The sequence below is a fragment of the Suillus subaureus genome (genome assembly GCF_016647635.1).
Source record: "Suillus subaureus strain MN1 chromosome Unknown BJ212scaffold_20, whole genome shotgun sequence".
NCBI lineage: Eukaryota > Fungi > Basidiomycota > Agaricomycetes > Boletales > Suillaceae > Suillus > Suillus subaureus.
In genome coordinates, this window is record NW_024538576.1 from 203,607 (window position 1) to 222,368 (window position 18,762).

At 44.2% G+C, this 18,762-nt stretch overlaps 2 protein-coding genes across 2 annotated transcripts; both read right to left on the bottom strand.

The window, feature by feature from the left end:
• Positions 1-181: 181 nt before the first annotated feature.
• On the bottom strand, positions 182-2,405 carry BJ212DRAFT_342847 (uncharacterized protein). The gene is made up of 15 exons (XM_041342961.1): positions 2,045-2,405; positions 1,977-1,986; positions 1,900-1,919; positions 1,817-1,849; positions 1,674-1,770; positions 1,597-1,625; positions 1,515-1,542; positions 1,433-1,465; positions 1,308-1,384; positions 1,197-1,257; positions 1,073-1,147; positions 913-1,023; positions 825-865; positions 748-773; positions 182-695 (listed from the first exon to the last, which is right to left on the bottom strand). Exons 1-15 carry the CDS (start codon positions 2,123-2,125, stop codon positions 503-505), a joined length of 915 nt encoding a protein of 304 aa, XP_041191960.1. The 5' UTR covers positions 2,126-2,405; the 3' UTR covers positions 182-502.
• Positions 2,406-9,491: 7,086 nt separating this feature from the next.
• On the bottom strand, positions 9,492-10,119 carry BJ212DRAFT_1300436 (uncharacterized protein; the record flags this gene model as incomplete). Its single annotated transcript, XM_041332991.1, has 3 exons — positions 9,492-9,602; positions 9,657-9,772; positions 10,035-10,119. The coding sequence occupies 3 exons, from the start codon at positions 10,117-10,119 to the stop codon at positions 9,492-9,494; spliced, it is 312 nt and encodes a 103-aa protein (XP_041191961.1).
• Positions 10,120-18,762: the final 8,643 nt, after the last annotated feature.

The following is an 18,762-nucleotide window of genomic DNA, read 5'->3' on the forward strand; positions in this document are numbered from 1 at the left end:
CTGCTGCTCATTCCCACCGATGCGACCGGTTCATTAATGTGACCATTGGCAGGATTGTGTGCATTCGGCAAGAACGATTATAACACGCATCCTCACTGGTGGATTTGGAAAGCTGGTATCGTATCAACCGCCAGTGGCTGCAGATTCCAGAATAGTTGATGGTGTTGTGTTGTTATAGAATGAGAATGCTGTAAAAGACGGACCGCAGGATTAAGAGAGGATCATTAGAGTCCGAGGTCGTCGTCAAAAATCACCAAGTAGTTTATTATATCAAATTTATGCGATCAGGAGGAACGATATTTCACAGGTGGTAACCAAATGGATCGTCTACAGTCGTTAATATGCATTTGCAAAGTCCTGAGAACACATACACCTGGGTAATGAAGTGGCTTACCACCGGAACGGAAGACGTGACAAAGAGATACTAGGAGATGAGCAATTCATAGTCAGCAAACTCAAACGACAAATGCTATCCATGCAACCCTCAAAATTATTAGCAAGTCTAAGCTTGATCTGGCTGGCCAGCAGGAGTAAATATCTCCCTGCTTTCGTGCCGCGCTTGAAGCTCATCTGGAAGCGATTGCATCTCCGGCACAATCGTCGATAGGAATGTAGGGACGATCGATTGCTCCTTGTTCGCTTGAAGATTGAATAGTATTCGAGAAGCAAGAACGCTGTGCGCAACAATCTGGGGTCTAAAATGAGGAATATGAGCTTTTGACAATATACATATTTGACCAGGCTAACGTGTTTAACATCTCGCTGTACGAGAGCTAGGGATCTGCTCAGTTCTTCGAGAGCAATGTAAACAGGGAAGAACTCACAGGTAGCACGGTGGTGACAATCACATTAACAGTGGATATCACTATAGAGATGTCAGCACGCAACTAATGATAACAATGGCGTTAATACTTGTGATGCAGAACATGTATAAGAGTCCATCACGATAGATATCCCTTATTAATTTATTATGAAAACCAAAATAGTGCCGATATCTCAAAAACGCGGTGGTGAACATGAGAACTAGAAATGAATTGTCAGGTAAGGATCTTGGAATTAGTTGCCGTCTCACCAATCTCGAAGAACATTAAGAGTCCATATGGAAGGGCACTACTACGAGCTCCCTCAAATACGCAAGGCGGACCAGCTGAAAAAGAATGAATACTAAGACTAAGAGGTAAACCTTACGACCTTGCCTCCTGGGATGTTGAAATTGATGGGGGCGGCACTTAGAATCACAGACGCTACCAAGATGACCTGCACCATAGGAGTTAGTGATGCACAGAGAAATAGAGATATCATTGTACCAAACCAAAAGATAAAAGTGCAATAAGATAAGCCTTTTTATTACCGGAAAAGGCGTAGACCCTGGCAATCAACAAACCTGTCGTGGGTGTGAATGCCTGTTGTAACGTGGTATGCCAAAGCCAACCTTCCGAGGCAATGATGCCCAAGAAATGTATGCCTGTGAAATGTCATTGCGAAGTCATGTCACGAAAACCGTCTGGACCAACCATTTACAGCGTCGTTAAAGGGTGCGCACTGTATTTCAATCTGAGTTGCAGTCGACGCTGCACTGATGAAGGGTGTACCCACATCTTGGTTGCCCCACGCCTTGACAGCGGCTGGTTAGGAATCAGCTTTGCATTGTAGTGCGCACTGGCATATCTCACAATACGAAGTCATAAGTGCACCAGCAAAAGGTGCATATCGTGAAACCGCGAAAGTGGTATGAATGATTCCCCACTTCCGTCCCCAGGCCCATTGGACCTAAAATAATATTAGCGCCGAGATACGGGTGGCTGCTTTTACTGACTTCAGAATGTAACGTGACAAAATAATCATAAATCTGGTGATACATTAGATCCGTTGTAACAAAACTGAAACGACACAACTTACTAGGATTGTTGATGCAGCGACTTCGGAGTGAAAGAGAGTTGTGAATAACAATACGCATTATCATCGGCCGACCTTACCGTTAGTATACTTCAATGATTAGAGGCATTAGAGAAGAAGTCGGACTATTAAAGCACAAGTAAATTACCTTGGCTAGCTGTAGACCGAAGGTGTCTGAGACTGACATTCTCGAGTGACAGAACGGGTGAATATTAGTCTGCAGCCTCATGAGCAAGCTGTTGAAAATAAGTATTGCAATGTGCAATGCAGCACCGCTGTGAACGTGGACGGCATGTAGCAACGGTTGTGAGTATGAAGAAAAATAAGCTTATGCTGATGATGCGTTACGCTATGCAGTGATCGTAGCACTATCATGTGACTGGAGCACAGGATGTATGACGGTCTGAGACTTGGAGATTGCTGATAGCATAATGATATATGGAGTCTTGAAAGAGCATTAATATCCTTCTAGTGTGGATGACCTGTAGTCCTGCTGAGCACTCGCCGGTGCCACCGAGAGGAATTTGGCTTAGAAGATAGAGCACGTTGTCTCGGACGCGCAAGGACAACCGGTTGACAACTGATCGATGATCGGCACTGGCACGCGGCAAGTCCCCGACTCCGGTTGCCTTGCCTTGCTTGTTTTGGGGCGTCAGAGGTTGTTTCGGAATCACTCCCGTAAGTAACCTGTAGTGCTGTTTCATGTAGCCCAAAAAACTCTCAAGGACCGTTCCATCATCGAGTCGATCTTCGAGAGCTTGTCGGATGACATAATATTGTCCTGAACGACAGAGTTAACACTAATGGTGTAGTGGTACACCTTAGCAGGTGTAGTCGAGTCGGGCGTAGAGCAGAGCAGAGGCAGGCCGGTGACAAAGACAGAGGTGCCAGGGGGCTCGGCAGTTCCCGAGAGGTCCTGGTTGTAGGCAGTAGCAGGTGCACATGCTGTTCAGTAGTAGAGTTAGCATCTTCCTCCATTCTAGAGAGCAGTGCTGGCGTGTCCATCTGGTGATGAGAGTGGGGCAGTGACCCAGTTCACCATCTAACAACATAGAAAGCTCAAACTCAGGACAAATCAACATAGAGACTTGTGCAAGAATTTGCAGGCTCACACCTATAGGAAACAGCAGGAACCTAAGTCTATCCCCTACTCATTCCATATTATTTCCAACACATTCAGATAACCAAACACTGATTACTCCATGATGTCATATCATCTCACTACCCTGTCATTTGAAGGGGTACATCAGTAAACTACAGTGCAAGTCACTAAGAGCCAACAACTCTCCTGTGGCAGCAATTTTGCTCAGTGCACTCTAGAATTAAAATTTCAATAGGAAACATGATTGAAATAAGCATAAATATGATTTCCCGAAAATTACAGATATTACATAAGTGTTCACTTTTGAGTTGAAACTAAACAAATTGAAGTCACCCTCCCCAAATGCCTCCTCTGACAAAAAGGCAGAAGCAGGCAAAGTACTGTTGCATCTTAAATGCTCACTGTTGTCCTTCAGTGCCATTCACTTATTTAACTACCTAGAAATTTTCCTTCACTCTTCACTTGCCTGCTTTCCTCAGTTGACTCTGTCTGTCACTGAGGTCAGTATCTGTCATATCCCACAATCTGGACCCATGTTCCATCATATTCCCACGCCTTCCAAGCCTACATCCAGACCCCACTTCATATCCAGCTCATTCCCAGATCCCCTTCCACTGTGCTCCACACCTCAGCAGGATCGACTATGCTCTGGATTTACCCCTGAGCTCTGGACCATTGGATCTCCACTGCTAGCCTGATCCATACCCCCCTGTCCCATCCACCCTATGCACACTCCATCCAGCAAGACATCCAGACTTCACCTCAGTCTTGGATTCTGGACTATATCCACCTTCTCAGTATTCCGGTCCTGTATCCACCTTGTCTTCCGGATCCCCAGATATTAACGCTGGACCTATTCCCACCCTCTGTCCGAGATCCTGTGCCTATCCCCATTTAGGCATCTCTACCTTTCCAGCTTTCAGTTACCTCATCTTCCGTCTTGCTTATTGATCCTTGTATGAGTCTTCATCTCTGAGTTCATTTACTTATGTTCCATCTTACTTACTAATGTGTTTCCACATGCTCGTACATAGCCCTGCTCCTTTACTTATTGATCCCCTCAGATATTCTCCAGTATATAACCCCTGTAGATACTCCTGTAGTTCCTCAGTTTGAATATCAACTTAGAGTTGCCCAATCCTCTCTCGGACTTTGGTCCACCTAAGCCTGTCCTACCCATCAGGCCTAGGGATTGATTCCCTAGGCCGGAGCTCTGCCTTTCCAGCACTTACCCTCTTTCTGGACTTAGGTCCAATCCCTGTCTCTCCAACTCTACCTTAGGGTAGTCCACCTCTGTTTGTTTCTACATTGGACGAAGTCCGATGTAGCCCCTATTCCTTCCGGACCTCCGGACCTCCTGTCCCTCATACCTCCAGGCATCCTGTCCTTTGGACGTTCTGCCCTCTGTACCTTTGGACATTCTGTCCTCCTAACCCTCAGACATCCTATCCTCCTGTCCTTCGGACATCCTGCCCTCTGTACCTTCGGACATCCTGCCCTCTGTACCTTCGGACATCCTGCCCTCTGTACCTTCGGACATCCTGCCCTCTGTACCTTCGGACATCCTGCCCTCTGTACCTTCGGACATCCTGCCCTCTGTACCTTCGGACATCCTGCCCTCTGTACCTTCGGACATCCTGCCCTCTGTACCTTCGGACATCCTGTCCTCCTGTCCTCCTGTCCTCCTGTCCTCCTGCCCTCCGGACCTTTGGACCTCCTATCCCTCCATCCTGTTTCCTGTAGAAGTATTACCTTGCAGTGGGAACTCTCCTGAGCACTTCCTGCATTCCTCCGGAACTCTCCCATGCTCCTCCAGACATTTCCTGTGCTCCTCCGGAAGTCCTCTAGTGCTCTCCAGCAGAGTAGCCAGCCTCCGGAAGTCCTCCAGACTTTGTTGGACCATCATTGGACCTCATACTAAATGAAGGGCACATACTCGGGTAAGGGGCACAGTGTATGAGCTGAGGCCAAGCCCCTCTGAGTCAGTCTCTCCCCCTTGAGCAATATGGTTCTTAACAGTATCATTCTCATATATATCACACATGTAACTCACATCCTATGCAGCTATACTTGCTGCAAGTACTTCAATAATGCACTTATGGAAGACCTTTTAGAGGTCTACCTTGACCCAAATTATGTGCCAGAAACAAATGGTAAAAGTGACAATGACTCTAACTCCTCTGAGTCAGACTCAGACTCTGGAACACTCATTCAGTCTCATCAACAAGGTAGAAGAGGTATCAGACTCAGACTCAGAGAGCATTTCAGATTGCAAAGCATCCATGGAAACTGTGGTCACTGATGGAACATTCCTTACTGTGAAATGCATTGTACCTGAACTTCTTAATACCTGTTCAATCAAAATAATATGTGCATTTTTCTGAAAAAGTTGGCAGTATGTGGATGTTTACAGGTGCTCACCTATTTACTATCTTAACATTAAGCATGCAGTCTATGTGATAACACCAAGATGTTGTATTCCATAAAGGGAAACTCTGACAAACTCCACATGAAGTTCACTTTTAGGTGACCAAATTTTCTACATCTTAGGTTTTTCAAAAAAAGATTGAGATAGTCTCAATGTACTACTCTATTGCAGCCTGTCTGTAATATTTTGAAGGTGAAAGAGGGCCCTGTGGAGGTGTAGATAGACTTGCAATTTTCATGCTCACTAGTTGCTGATTTTGAGGGACCCACACTGTACAACTTTCTCACAGAGGTCACACACTTGGGGTCTTGTGACAGTAAGCCACAGGACTCACGGGTTGCTCACAGGCTCACAGTTAATTGTAGTACAGTAACTACAGTTCCACAGGAGTTACAGGACTGACAAGCAATGAGGTTCCTACTACACCTTAAGTATATCACTAAGTATTGTATTTCAAGTAGCAGCATAAATTACTATGGCAAAGTGTTATGATACTCTTACAACTAAGTGCTCAAACTTAAGTTACACTGGTTATTACTTGATACTTGCAACTCAAACTGACTTGAATGAAAGTAGGATGAAAATAGATCACATACTACAGTGTACAAAGCACTTTTCCAGCCTCTCGGATTAGCCTGAACTTGAAAATGTATCTAGTCCTCGAAATTTGACTGCTTTGTACCGTAGAGTAGTGCAAATGCAGTCTTTTGACTTGTAGATTAAGGCTACCTCATTAGAATTTTGAAAATTGAAGGGTTGAAAAAATTTCTGATAAAATTTGAAACATGTTGCAAGAAATAGTATTTATGGGTAACTGGGCAGGTATACAAGCAAGCAGATGGTAAATACAATCTACAGAAGCCCTCTGCTTGCAGTTTTGGCATCCAGTGCAGCCAAAATCTCTGTTGCAAGCCCAACATGATGGTGAGAACAGTACTTCTTAACTGTGAAGGCTGCTTGTTGGGCATCGAGTCCTTTACTGTTCAAACTTCAGCACTGCATGATCACTTGAAAGCAATGACAAACATACTGGTAGGCATCCATATAATGCCAAGCTTTGTGGAAGAAATGGCAGATAGTCAAAACATCACACATGTTGAGACATTGTGGAACCAGTGTTTTTGCCATTGAGAATTTGCCATCAGTGACATTTCAATAGCCTGTGCCACACAGGAATATCAATGAATCAAAATCATGACAGAAAACTGAGAAAAACTGATGGTACTTGGCATATCCCCAAAGCATCTCAATGGGGTTCAGTTCACAATGGAACTTTGGAAGAAAAAGGCAAATGTGCCTGCAGCTCTTGATGTAATGCTGGATAAGTGGTTTTTCATTGATGAAATCATCTTGAAGTGAGAGTATGTAGTACATGCAGCATCAATCATTGTCTTCTGAGTCTGTTTCTGGCTCATCCTCTGCCTGCAGCTCACCTGTTTTGGGTGCTTCTTGTCTGAGTGCCTCCACTAATGCAAGTCTCTATTCTGCATCCCTTTTTGCCTGTGACTTCTGGCAATGCTGGCACTTCCCAACCACCTTCCCTTTGTGCCATTCCATCAGCACACCCCAAACTGATTGCCATTCTTGAAGAATGACTTTCATCCCTTTCAGTCTCCCAGCCAACTTGGGATCAGAATATGTTGCCAGGTATACCATTTACTGTGGCATTCCACATGTGTCAGGTTGTCCAGGTTTTGGAGGTGGATTATTGAGTGGGATGATGGTATCACATAGGTGGCTTTGCTTACCACCATCTTTCATGTTCATGTTGTTCACATTCAATGCATTTGCAGCAAGACCTTCATGAGTGGAAGAGCAGTCAAAAATGAAGACAGCAACCTTGTTTGGGTACAAGAACTCGAATATGTTGATGGCATGAACCATTTTGGTCTGAAGCTGAGGAAGATCCCAATTTGCATTGTGGTTTTTTCCTGGATAGATATTTTTTTGGGCATCCATGACCTTGAGCTGTTGGTCAGGTGGAAGGGTGGCTTGTTGTGCAAGATGTTCTTCTGATAAAGTGAGCTGACCAGTTGTTTTGCAAATGAAATCAGAAACATGAATTGCATGACCATTCCCCTTCCCCTTCAAAGGCTGTTCATCACCACAAAGCCAAGAGTGACATTGGTATTCATTTGTATGAAAAATTGACTCATCCTGGGTAATGAGGACATGCTCTTGCTCATCAGGAGTGAGGGACGGTGGGATGGGTATGAGAGTTTCATTGTTATATTTCATCATCAATCTGGTATGAGATGTGGTAAGTGACACATATACAGTGGCTCAAAAAACTGTCCGCATGTTTTGACATTTTTCACTATCTATGATATTGTGTGAGAATGAACAAATGCCTCAAGGACATGCTTATAGCACATTGTAGTATGGCTTCAGGGCTTTCATTTGAGCCCTACACCGTGGGAATCGGTGGAGATATGGTGGAGATACAAGGCTTACAAAATCATGACTCATGTGGACAGTTTTTTGAGCACATATTAAAACTATATAAATCATCATTTATGACACCATAACAATCATGCCACCATTAAATAAATTATAAAGTGGTGTCATTATGTCATTTTAAAACCATATCTAACTATACAAACCAAAAATTTCCATATGTCATGGTTATATTCACCATGAAAGCCACCCCCCCTGCTCAAAGGGATAATATCCTCTCTCTTTCCTATTCTGGCCTCTCTGCTTGTCAAATTTCCTCTAGAACTGGAGTATCCAAGTCCACTGTGGCCAAGTTCATCAAAGAAAGTCACACAGACAAGGAGAACTTCTGTGAAGGGCGTCCATCCAAGCTCACCTCTACTGATAGGAGGGCTATTATTCAACATATCACTACAGGAAAGGCTGATAATGCTGTCCAGGTCACCTATTACATCAATTCCACCATCACATTCCCTGTCTCTTCACACACTGTGAGAAACATTCTCAAGACAGCTCATCTCAGGTCAGTAACAAGGAAGAAAAGGCTCTCCTCTCTATCACACATATGCAGAGAGGACTAGCACCCTTCATTTTTCACATATATACCTTGCCATCTGACCCAATCCTATTTATTGTGGTCTTATATGATCATATAACATGCTTCCAGTCCATGTAATCCAATTCTGATGGGCTAAGGCAAAGGTTAGTTATCTCTGTTTATGTGTGATGGAGAGGAAAGCCTTTTCTTCCTTGTTACTGACCTGAGATGAGCTGTCTTGAGAATGTTTCTCACAGTGTGTGAAGAGACAGGGAATGTGATGGTGGAATTGATGTAATAGGTGACCTGGACAGCATTATCAGCCTTTCCTGTAGTGATATGTTGAATAATAGCCCTCCTATCAGTAGAGGTGAGCTTGGATGGACGCCCTTCACAGAAGTTCTCCTTGTCTGTGTGACTTTCTTTGATGAACTTGGCCACAGTGGACTTGGATACTCCAGTTCTAGAGGAAATTTGACAAGCAGAGAGGCCAGAATAGGAAAGAGAGAGGATATTATCCCTTTGAGCAGGGGGGGTGGCTTTCATGGTGAATATAACCATGACATATGGAAATTTTTGGTTTGTATAGTTAGATATGGTTTTAAAATGACATAATGACACCACTTTATAATTTATTTAATGGTGGCATGATTGTTATGGTGTCATAAATGATGATTTATATAGTTTTAATATGTGCTCAAAAAACTGTCCACATGAGTCATGATTTTGTAAGCCTTGTATCTCCACCATATCTCCACCGATTCCCACGGTGTAGGGCTCAAATGAAAGCCCTGAAGCCATACTACAATGTGCTATAAGCATGTCCTTGAGGCATTTGTTCATTCTCACACAATATCATAGATAGTGAAAAATGTCAAAACATGCGGACAGTTTTTTGAGCCACTGTATAAGACCATTCATGCAGGTTCACGCTCTACAGTGCAGGATATGCATTCGAAGCACCCTCGCCACAAAATACCTTCCACATTGGTCACATCTTTCAAAAAGCCCGTCCCAGTCCCAAATACTCACACCAGTCTTGCCAGAGAGGTCAGCCAGGAGACCTGTTTCATATGCCATGAGTCTATTCATCACAACCACACCATCCTGGTCTTGTCCAACCAGGAGACAGGTGGACACGCGTCAGCATCCATGATGACTTGCTGATCCTCGAGTAGTAGTAGCAGTCCCTTGAGCAGATACTTTGTATTAATTAGTTGCATGCTAAATTGTATCTGTACTGAGCTACAACTCACAAGTGCGACGCTGATGGACCAGTTGAATAAATGGTTGCGGGTTTGCTGAGGTAGTACCAACCAAACCATGGAGTTGCTGAAAATCAGGCCAGACAGAGACGTGGGATCCAAGATAGCTGTTGAAGTAGGGTGCAATGTCATGCAGGTTGGGAGGAAGGCAGCGAAAGGCAGCATAAATCAGGGTCATATCAGGTTGGGGGTTTGCAACTGCAAACAGGCCATCAGCACTAACAACTGTATCTAGGAGAAAACCATACCAAGTGTTGGAAGTTCCTTGTAGGTAGAAGTAAAAAATGAAGTGTGGTAGATGTCTGTGAGATCTGCTGTTGTGAAACATGCACTATTTAGCATTAATACAAAGAGTGAAAATGTACTGACCTCTAAATCCACAATGCTCATTAGTGCACTGCATCAGGATGTGGCCATTTATGGCAGAATCCATGATCCTGGTGGAACAAGGCATGTCTGAAAGGATACCACAAAAACACCCGACAAAAAGCCTGCGTTGCTGTAAGTAATCTGTGAGGCCATAGGGATGGATACGAAAACGTCCTGATGCTATTGGGCTGCACAAGTCTGTCATTAATAGCAGCAAAGTGAACTGGTAGTACACACTATGCAATGGTAACAATTTGCTTGACCTCGTGTGAAAAAATGATGAGTTCTGTGCTTCCCCACTGATACTCAATACATGGGCGAAAAATCGCATTGACTGAGTCATTGACTGACTCGGGGAGAGGAAGCATGGCTATGATGAGTGAGAAAAATTCACGGACCTTTATACAAAGGGCCTTGCAGGTTTTTTTCTGATTCCGTCAGTTGGCATACTATTCAAAGGTAAATAAATTGAACTCAAGTCCCCATTCACATCTAAAAGTGAGATTGACAGTCTGACTGACCTATGACAGTTGAGGTTAGTCTGCACTTAGTACATCGCTTGCAGCACTTGACAAGCAACCCACATCCATGGAGTAACAGAATAATGTGTACATGGCCCAATAGTTGATGGAAAATGCAAGGACAGAGGTTTGAAAATGACAGTATGGTGCGCAACATTGAACCACCATAACACAATTTAGAAATTGATGAGCGAGTGGTCGGCATGCCCATGTCATTTGCAAGCCATTGACAAGAGCCTGTGATTGTCACATATACAGGCATGAATTGAATTCAATGAGATGAGTCCCCCCAACTATTCACTCAATCTCTATCTAAAGCATGAGTCTCAGTCATTCACAGATTGCAGCACTCGAACAAGTGCAACATATACTTGATAATGTTGGTTTATCCCCTATCTCTGTGACAACCTCATCCCCATCTCTGCACCCATGTCCATCACTACACCCAACAACTACTAGTACACCAGGAATTACAGACTCAGCCCTATGTCCAAGATACCAGTCTCCAGCCCCTTATTATTTTATGACTAATGATATATCATGGAGAGCCAACTACGTGAATCGAGCCACCAAAGTCTGTTACAGTTATGCCTGCCCCTATTCATTTTTCCCTTCTCCTTTGTATTACATCATGACCGCGCCACCCCGCACCATCACTAGACTTGCCTTCTGCTATATTTGTACTACATCACAATCGCCATTGCCGTCACTAGATGACTCATTCTTATCTCTGACTCATTCTTATCTTTGACTCACTCTTGTCTTTGACTCATCGCTGACATATACGTACCTGCCCTAAAGCACCTACGTTCTATATATACTCAGTCATGTACTTAGTAGAACTTCACTTTAATCTTACTGGGTTTTAACCTGGAACTTCCTTCACTTAAGACCTCCAATCTTAAGACATCTGAATTGATATTCAAGTCAGAGACACTCTCTCTGCCTTGTCTTACAACCCTTGCATTTGCAAGGTCTTGACTATAACATCAGCCGTTGCTCTTATTGAGCTGCTGTTGTTACAACTATCCTAGTCTGTAACAAAAGATTAAAGTGCACATTGACCCTCTCCATCAGAGAGGTCCCAGAACCCAGAAACAGAACAAGGCAGAGAGAGACGAAATGTCCCCTGCAAGATAGAAACATTACTAGACCAGAACGATCAGGATGTCCACTGTCACCAACACCCCAGAACTTAAAGCCAGAGCCCCCTCCACTTACGATGGGAGCCCTCAGCAGGCTTTGCGATGGTTGTATGCGATCAAGGCATATTTTGCACTTAATGCTACGATCTATAACACTGACGAAAAGAAAGTCATCACCACCCTCACATACATGACTGAAGATAGTGCCATGGGCTGGGCACTTACCTTTTATACTGAAGTTGACAACTCCGCCTCCAAGTCTTATGGAACTTTTGCAAACTTTGAAACCAAGTTCAAAGAAGCTTTCATACTGGCCGATGCCATCGGCACAGCCATGAATAAACTCTGAACCTTGAAACAAATGAGCAACCTCACCTCCTACATCACTAGTTTTAAGACCCTTGCTGCGCAGGCCTCTGTAAAGCAAGATGCCGTCCTGATCACGTTTTTCAATGATGGATTAAAGAAGGGGATCGTTAATTCCATTTTCCAGATGGAAACCATTCCCACAGATTTCAACAAATACGTCACTGCAGCCATTAGGCTCAATAGCAATTGGCAGAGAGGCACTGTATTTCGACAGAACCATCGCACTACCACTAAACCAACGGGACAGTGATATGTGCCTAGACGGTCCATTGACCAGCACGATCCAAATGCCATGGAGGTAGACCAGCTGACTGAAGCCAAAAGAAGTGATCATATGAAGAAAGGATTATGCTTCACATGTCATCAGAAGGGACACATGACAAGAGCATGTCCATAGAAGAAGAAAACCCCAGTCCATCGTGAAGAATTAGAAGATAGCGATAAAGAGGATGAAGATACAACGATCCATCGCCTTGCCGAGGATTTTTGATGTGGAAGACTGGATCGACGTCAGTATCTTCTGATGTACCTATCAGACTTGTATGAAGTATTGGAATCAGAAAGGAGCTTCATGTTCCTATTTTGCTCATCTCCAAAACTCATCTGAAAACTGTTGAAACAACAGCTGTTGTTGACTCCAGCGCCACCGGAACCTTTATTTCCAAAGACTTTGTCAAAACCCACAGAATTCAAACACATAAACTAATAAAACCATTCCAAGTTACTACTGTGGATGGAAGTTATGCAAAGGGGGGTGCTATCACTTGGTATTGCGTCCTCATCGTAAAGATTGATGAATGATCCATGATTGGAAAGTTTAACATCACACAGCTTGGCCATCATGATCAGATTCTACTTGGAATTCCCTGGCTACGTGCCATGGACCCAGTAATCCGATGGAAAGCAGAAACACTAGAACTCCCTAGAACAGAGAAAAGCGATCAAATTGAGGAAGAGGTCAATATCAAACGGAAGAAGAACAGCCTTCCACCTCTCTTCCAGAAAAACAGTTTGAGATCAGAACCGATTCCAGTTGTAGTGCTGCCAAAGGTGCCTCCTGCAAAATTGGTCATAGCTGCATCACCTAAAGAACTGATACCCTGGGCTACCATTGAGGAAATCCCGGATGAAGAAGCACCCCTGGTACTCCCCAACCTTGATCCCATCCCCGATGATGACAACAACTCCTTTGATACCAAAGATGATGTATGGACCGCAGACTATGCACCACCCATACGCGAAATCGCTATGTACCACCCTGAGGATGATGAATTTTTGGTTGAGTACCCCACTGATGCTTCTGAGCTTTGGGTTATCACCAACGCCTCTATGATACTCCGTTAACTAAAGATGGTACTAGCATTGCGGAACAATGACCCATGGTTACACCACTGTCATGGCCAACAGAATCAGAATACATCAAGACCAGTAATAAGGCACAGCAGTTTGCATTAGCAGCTGGGCTTGAGCAGAAGAAGAAGTCATTCGAAGAACTTGTCCCCTCTTACCTTCACGATTTCGCCAATATCTTTGCAAAGGATGGCCTCAACCAGCTACCACCTGAACGACCTGGTATAGACCATTGTATTGAAACCAAACCCAGTTTTATTCCCAAAACATCCAAGGTGTACCCATTGTTGGAAGCTGAATGTACTGCAGTCAAGGCTTTTATTGACGAGAATGTAAAGAAGGGATTTATTTCAGAATCAAAATCGCCACAAGCGAGCGGTTTCTTCTTCGTAGGAAAGAAAAGCGGAGACCTTCGCCCCTGTCAAGACTACCGGTACATCAACGACTGGACAGTTAAAAATGCTTACCCTCTCCCATTACCACTTTCATTGGTTGCTCAGTTGCACGGTGCTAAATACTTCACAAAGATGGACATCTGTTCTGGATACAATAACATCCGTATCCATCCTGATGATAGATGGAAGGCTGCTTTTACCACGGAATATGGTCTCTTTGAGCCAAATGTCATGTTTTTCAGTCTCTGCAATTCCCCCACTACTTTCAAAGTGTATATGAACCGGACGTTCCAACAAGAGATTAATGAAGGGTAGCTCGTCATATACATGGATGACATTTTGATCTTCTCAAATGACCCCACTTCTCATCATGAATGAACCTGGCATGTCCTTGAAAGGATTCATCAAGAAAAACTGTTCCTAAAACCAGAGAAATGCACATTTGACACGCAAGAAGTGGAATATCTAGGAATGAATATACATCCTGGATGTGTTGCAATGGATGTCGCCAAAACAGATGGTATTCACGATTGGCCTATCCCTACAACGGTGAAAGAAGTTCAGTCGTTTCTAGGATTCTGTAACTTCTACTGAAACTTCATCCCTCACTACTCTGACATTGCTAGACCATTGATTGACCTTACGAAAAAGGCCACCATATTCCTATGGTCAGAACCTTGCGCTACCACTTTTGCCGTGCTCAAAGACTGCTTTCTGAAACAACCTGTCCTTCGTAACCCGGATCCCAGTCGTCAGTTCGCTGTAGCAACTGACACTTCATTAGTTGCCACCGGTGCAGTATTGCTGCAGACCAATGAAAATGGAATGTACCATCCATGCGGTTATTTATTGCAGACCTTGAACCCAGCTGAATGAAACTATCAGATCTTTGATTGTGAGCTTTTGGTGGTCATCCATGCCCTAACTGAATGGCATCATTACCTGGAAGGAAACCCTCATCCCATCATCATCTTCACTGACCATAAAAACCTGTTATACTTCTGCACTGCTCAGAAATTAACTTGCAGACAAGCCTGCTGGCAGTTAATTTTATCATGCTATGATATAGAACTCCACCACATTGCCAGAACCAAACTCGCCGCTCCTGATGCACTCTCCTGGCGCCCTGACCATGGTGCTGACTCCGATGCTGATAATGAAGACATTACTCTTCTTCCTGACTCTATGTTTGTCCATCTTCTTGATGTAGAACTTATGACCTCCCTTGCGAATCCCGACCCATTGGATCCCAACCCCATCTTCAAGGCTGCTTCCGATGCCTTAGACAGCCTTTCCCTTCCCCCCATGAAATCCGCTCTCATGGATTGGACAATCAAAGATGATATTCTTTTCTATAAAGATTGTGCTCACGTCCGTCCTGCTGGCCGATGCCTTATTTTGGAATAATGCCATGATCACGCCACTGCTGGTCACCCTGGGCGTTTTAAGACTGAAGAACTGGTCAAGCAGGACTTTTGGTGGCCCTCTATGGGAACCTATATCCATAAATACATTGAAGGTTGCGCTCTCTGCCAACAGATGAAATCTGATACTCATCCTACGACTCTACTGCTTGTCCCCATCCCATCTGTCACTGTGGCTCCTTTCACCCAAGTCTCCGTTGACCTCATCACTGATCTCCCTCCTTGTGCCAGTTTTGATTCTGTTATGGTTGTGGTAGACCATGGGCTTACGAAGGGGGTAATTCTTATCCCATGCACTAAAACCATCACTTCTGAAGGGGTCGCCAAGAAATTTTTCAAATACATCTACTGCCGATTCGGCCTGCATGAGAAAGTCATTTCTGACTGTGGACTGCAATTCATATCCAAATTCTCAAAAGCCCTTGCCAAGCTCTTGAAATACAATATAGCTGCATCTACTGCTTATCACCCTCAGACTGATGGTCAAACTGAACGACTCAATCAGGAACTTGAAACTTACCTCCAAATCTATTGCTGAAACCACCCCGAAGATTGGGTAGAACATCTTCCTATGGCAGAATTCGTGCACAATCATCAAAAGCACAATTCTCATAACGCTTCACCATTCTTCCTAATGATGGGATATGAACCACAAGCCCTTCCCCACATACTCCCCTAATTCTACTGTCCCTGCAGCAGAAGATAGACTCTGCTCACTCCAGAAATCAAGAGAGGAGGCACTCTCTTGTCATAACCTCGCTATGCAGCAAATGGCAGAACGAACTCATGGGCAGAAGTATCACCCATGGAAGATAGGAGATAAGGTTTGGTTATCTGGAAAGAATCTAATCACTGCAGTTACCATCATGGAAGCTTGCACCAAAGCAATACGGCCCTTTCCCGATCACCGCCATTCTCTCCCCTATCACATTCACACTCCAACTACCACCACAGTGGAAAGTTCACCCCACGTTCCATGCTTCGGAATTATCATCCTATCACAAGACAGAGGTCCGTGGTCCAAACTTCCATGATCCTCCCCCAGACATCATTGATAATGAAGAAGAATACAAAATCAATGCGATCTTATTGCACAAGGGCATGGGTAAACGAAGACACTACCTTCTGTCCTGGAAAGGTTACTCTTCTGCCAGTAATGAATGGGTCCCAGAAGAAAACCTTAGCAATGCCACCAACATCCTTGCTGTGTATAAGAAGGCTCATAAACTATAGACCCAGAACAATGTCTCTTGAATGCCTATGCCTCTGTATCCAAAGAATTGAAGAACTCACCACTGCTATGAACAACATATCTGAAAACATCGCCCACCCACTATCCTTGATAGACTACCAAACCACAACCACTGCTGATCTTGTTGCCAACACATCCTCCCCAGTCATCTCTCCACCTTCATCCGACTCTACCTTCACCAACAACTCTATCCTCACTGACTACTTCTCAATCATTGATCAAGTTGAAACCAGTGCTCTGTTCGAATCCGCTATCATGTCCCAGCAATACGCTATAGAAATAGATCGTCTCCTGGGAGAAAGAGGAGTGATATCTAGTGGGCTCATCATCTGAATCATTAGAGACACTAGCCTCATTGAGTGCACCGCTAATCTTCTTGATGATGAACATCACAAGACCATCTTCCATCATCTTCATATACACATTCGTAATACTGCAATCCATCTGTTGCCTGATGATACTAGAGAGGCTATCAGAGAAGCTATTCATATCATCACAGAACAGATCGCTCTTGACCCAGTCGCACGTCCCCCTTCTTCACATGTTGCCATTCCAATCCCACCACTGATCCCTGCAACAACTACCATTGAGCATCAGGATAACAATATCCCTCATATTGCTGTACTTGACTGTACCAGCTTCTCCGTCTCCTACCCCCATCGCGCCCACCACACGTCGATACCCTTTCAGATGCCAATCCTCCCTGCATTGCTACCAAATGAGCTGCATTGGTTTCTCCACACAAGATGCACAAGCAATCAAGGTCCCCCTCTCCCCCAGACCAGTCAGCCACCATCACAATTGTAAAAATGGCACCAGTTGATAATGTCAGTATGTCATAACTGCCGCGCTGCTGGACATCACCACAAGAACTGCCCTGCGTACTACTGTTGGGTTTGCAAAGAGTATGCACCCGGACACCTATCGGTCTTTTGTAAAGATTTGAAAGGAGAAGTGGTCATTCCACTGGTTTGGACTGATCCTGGTTTCTATGAAGCCCTTGCTCATTGGGAGATTGAGCAAGATGCCATTTATCACGCTGCTGAGCTAGCTGATAGGTCGCTCCCTATCACTGAAGAGCAGAACAATTTGCTGGATTCAAACTATGATGCCAACCCTATTTACTGGGCTAACCAGGATAACTGAAGTCAGTGACTTCATTCCTAAACAAGGGGTAATGTTACAGTTATGCCTGCCCCTATTCATTTTTCCCTTCTCCTTTGTATTACGTCATGACCATGTCACCCTGCACCATCACTAGACTTGCCTTCTGCTATATTTGTACTACATCACGATCGCCATTGCTGTCACTAGATGACTCATTCTTATCTCTGACTCACTCTTGTCTTTGACTAATTGCTGATGTATACGTACCTGCCCTAAAGCACCTACGTTCTATATATACTCAGTCATGTACTTAGTAGAACTTCACTTTAATCTTACTAGGTTTTAACCTGGAACTTCCTTCGCTTAAGACCTCCAATCTTAAGACGTCTGAATTGATATTCAAGTCAGAGACACTCTCTCTGCCTTGTCTTACAACCCTTGCATTTGCAAGGTCTTGACTATAACATCAGCCGTTGCTCTTATTGAGCTGCTGCTTGTTATGACTATCCTAGTCTGTAACAAAGTCAGTGCTGTTGTCAATCATCCCGTTCATGCTATCCTCGAGTATCCCATGACAGCACCTAATGGCATTGCACACCTGTTTTGTTGTTAATCCTGCATCCTTCACGGAGCCTCAATCAGCATTCCAATATTCTCTTGGTGGAGGTCATGGTGGGCAAGAAAATGCAGTGTGCCAGCTTCTCTGAGATGGTGCAGGTAATGCTGTCTGTTGTCACCAGCTTAAGTCATCATGTATGTACATTGGTGTTCCATTCCATTGATTTTATCATGCTAAGTACAAGAACACATACTACTAGGCAATGGCCTCAAGGTATGTACATTCAACAAGGCCAGTTCTAGCAGTGATTATGCTGCATCTCTGACTTCAAGTGGGAGTCCCCCTGGATCCAGTGATGACTCTGCAGAGGCAGAGGTTTTCAACAAGACTCTTGCTTTCTTTTGTGCTGTTATGGAACGGGGATGTCACGGTGGCTTCGATGTGAGTCCTGACTCAGAGATAGATGACTTCAACATTTACTCTGAGTTTGAGAATTTCCATGGAGCTGTGGGGCTCCACTTGTGATATCAGTGAATAATCTTGGCCATCCATATATCCAGTAAGTTTGATAACTTGCATGCAGTGTGCACTGAGTACTAAAATCAC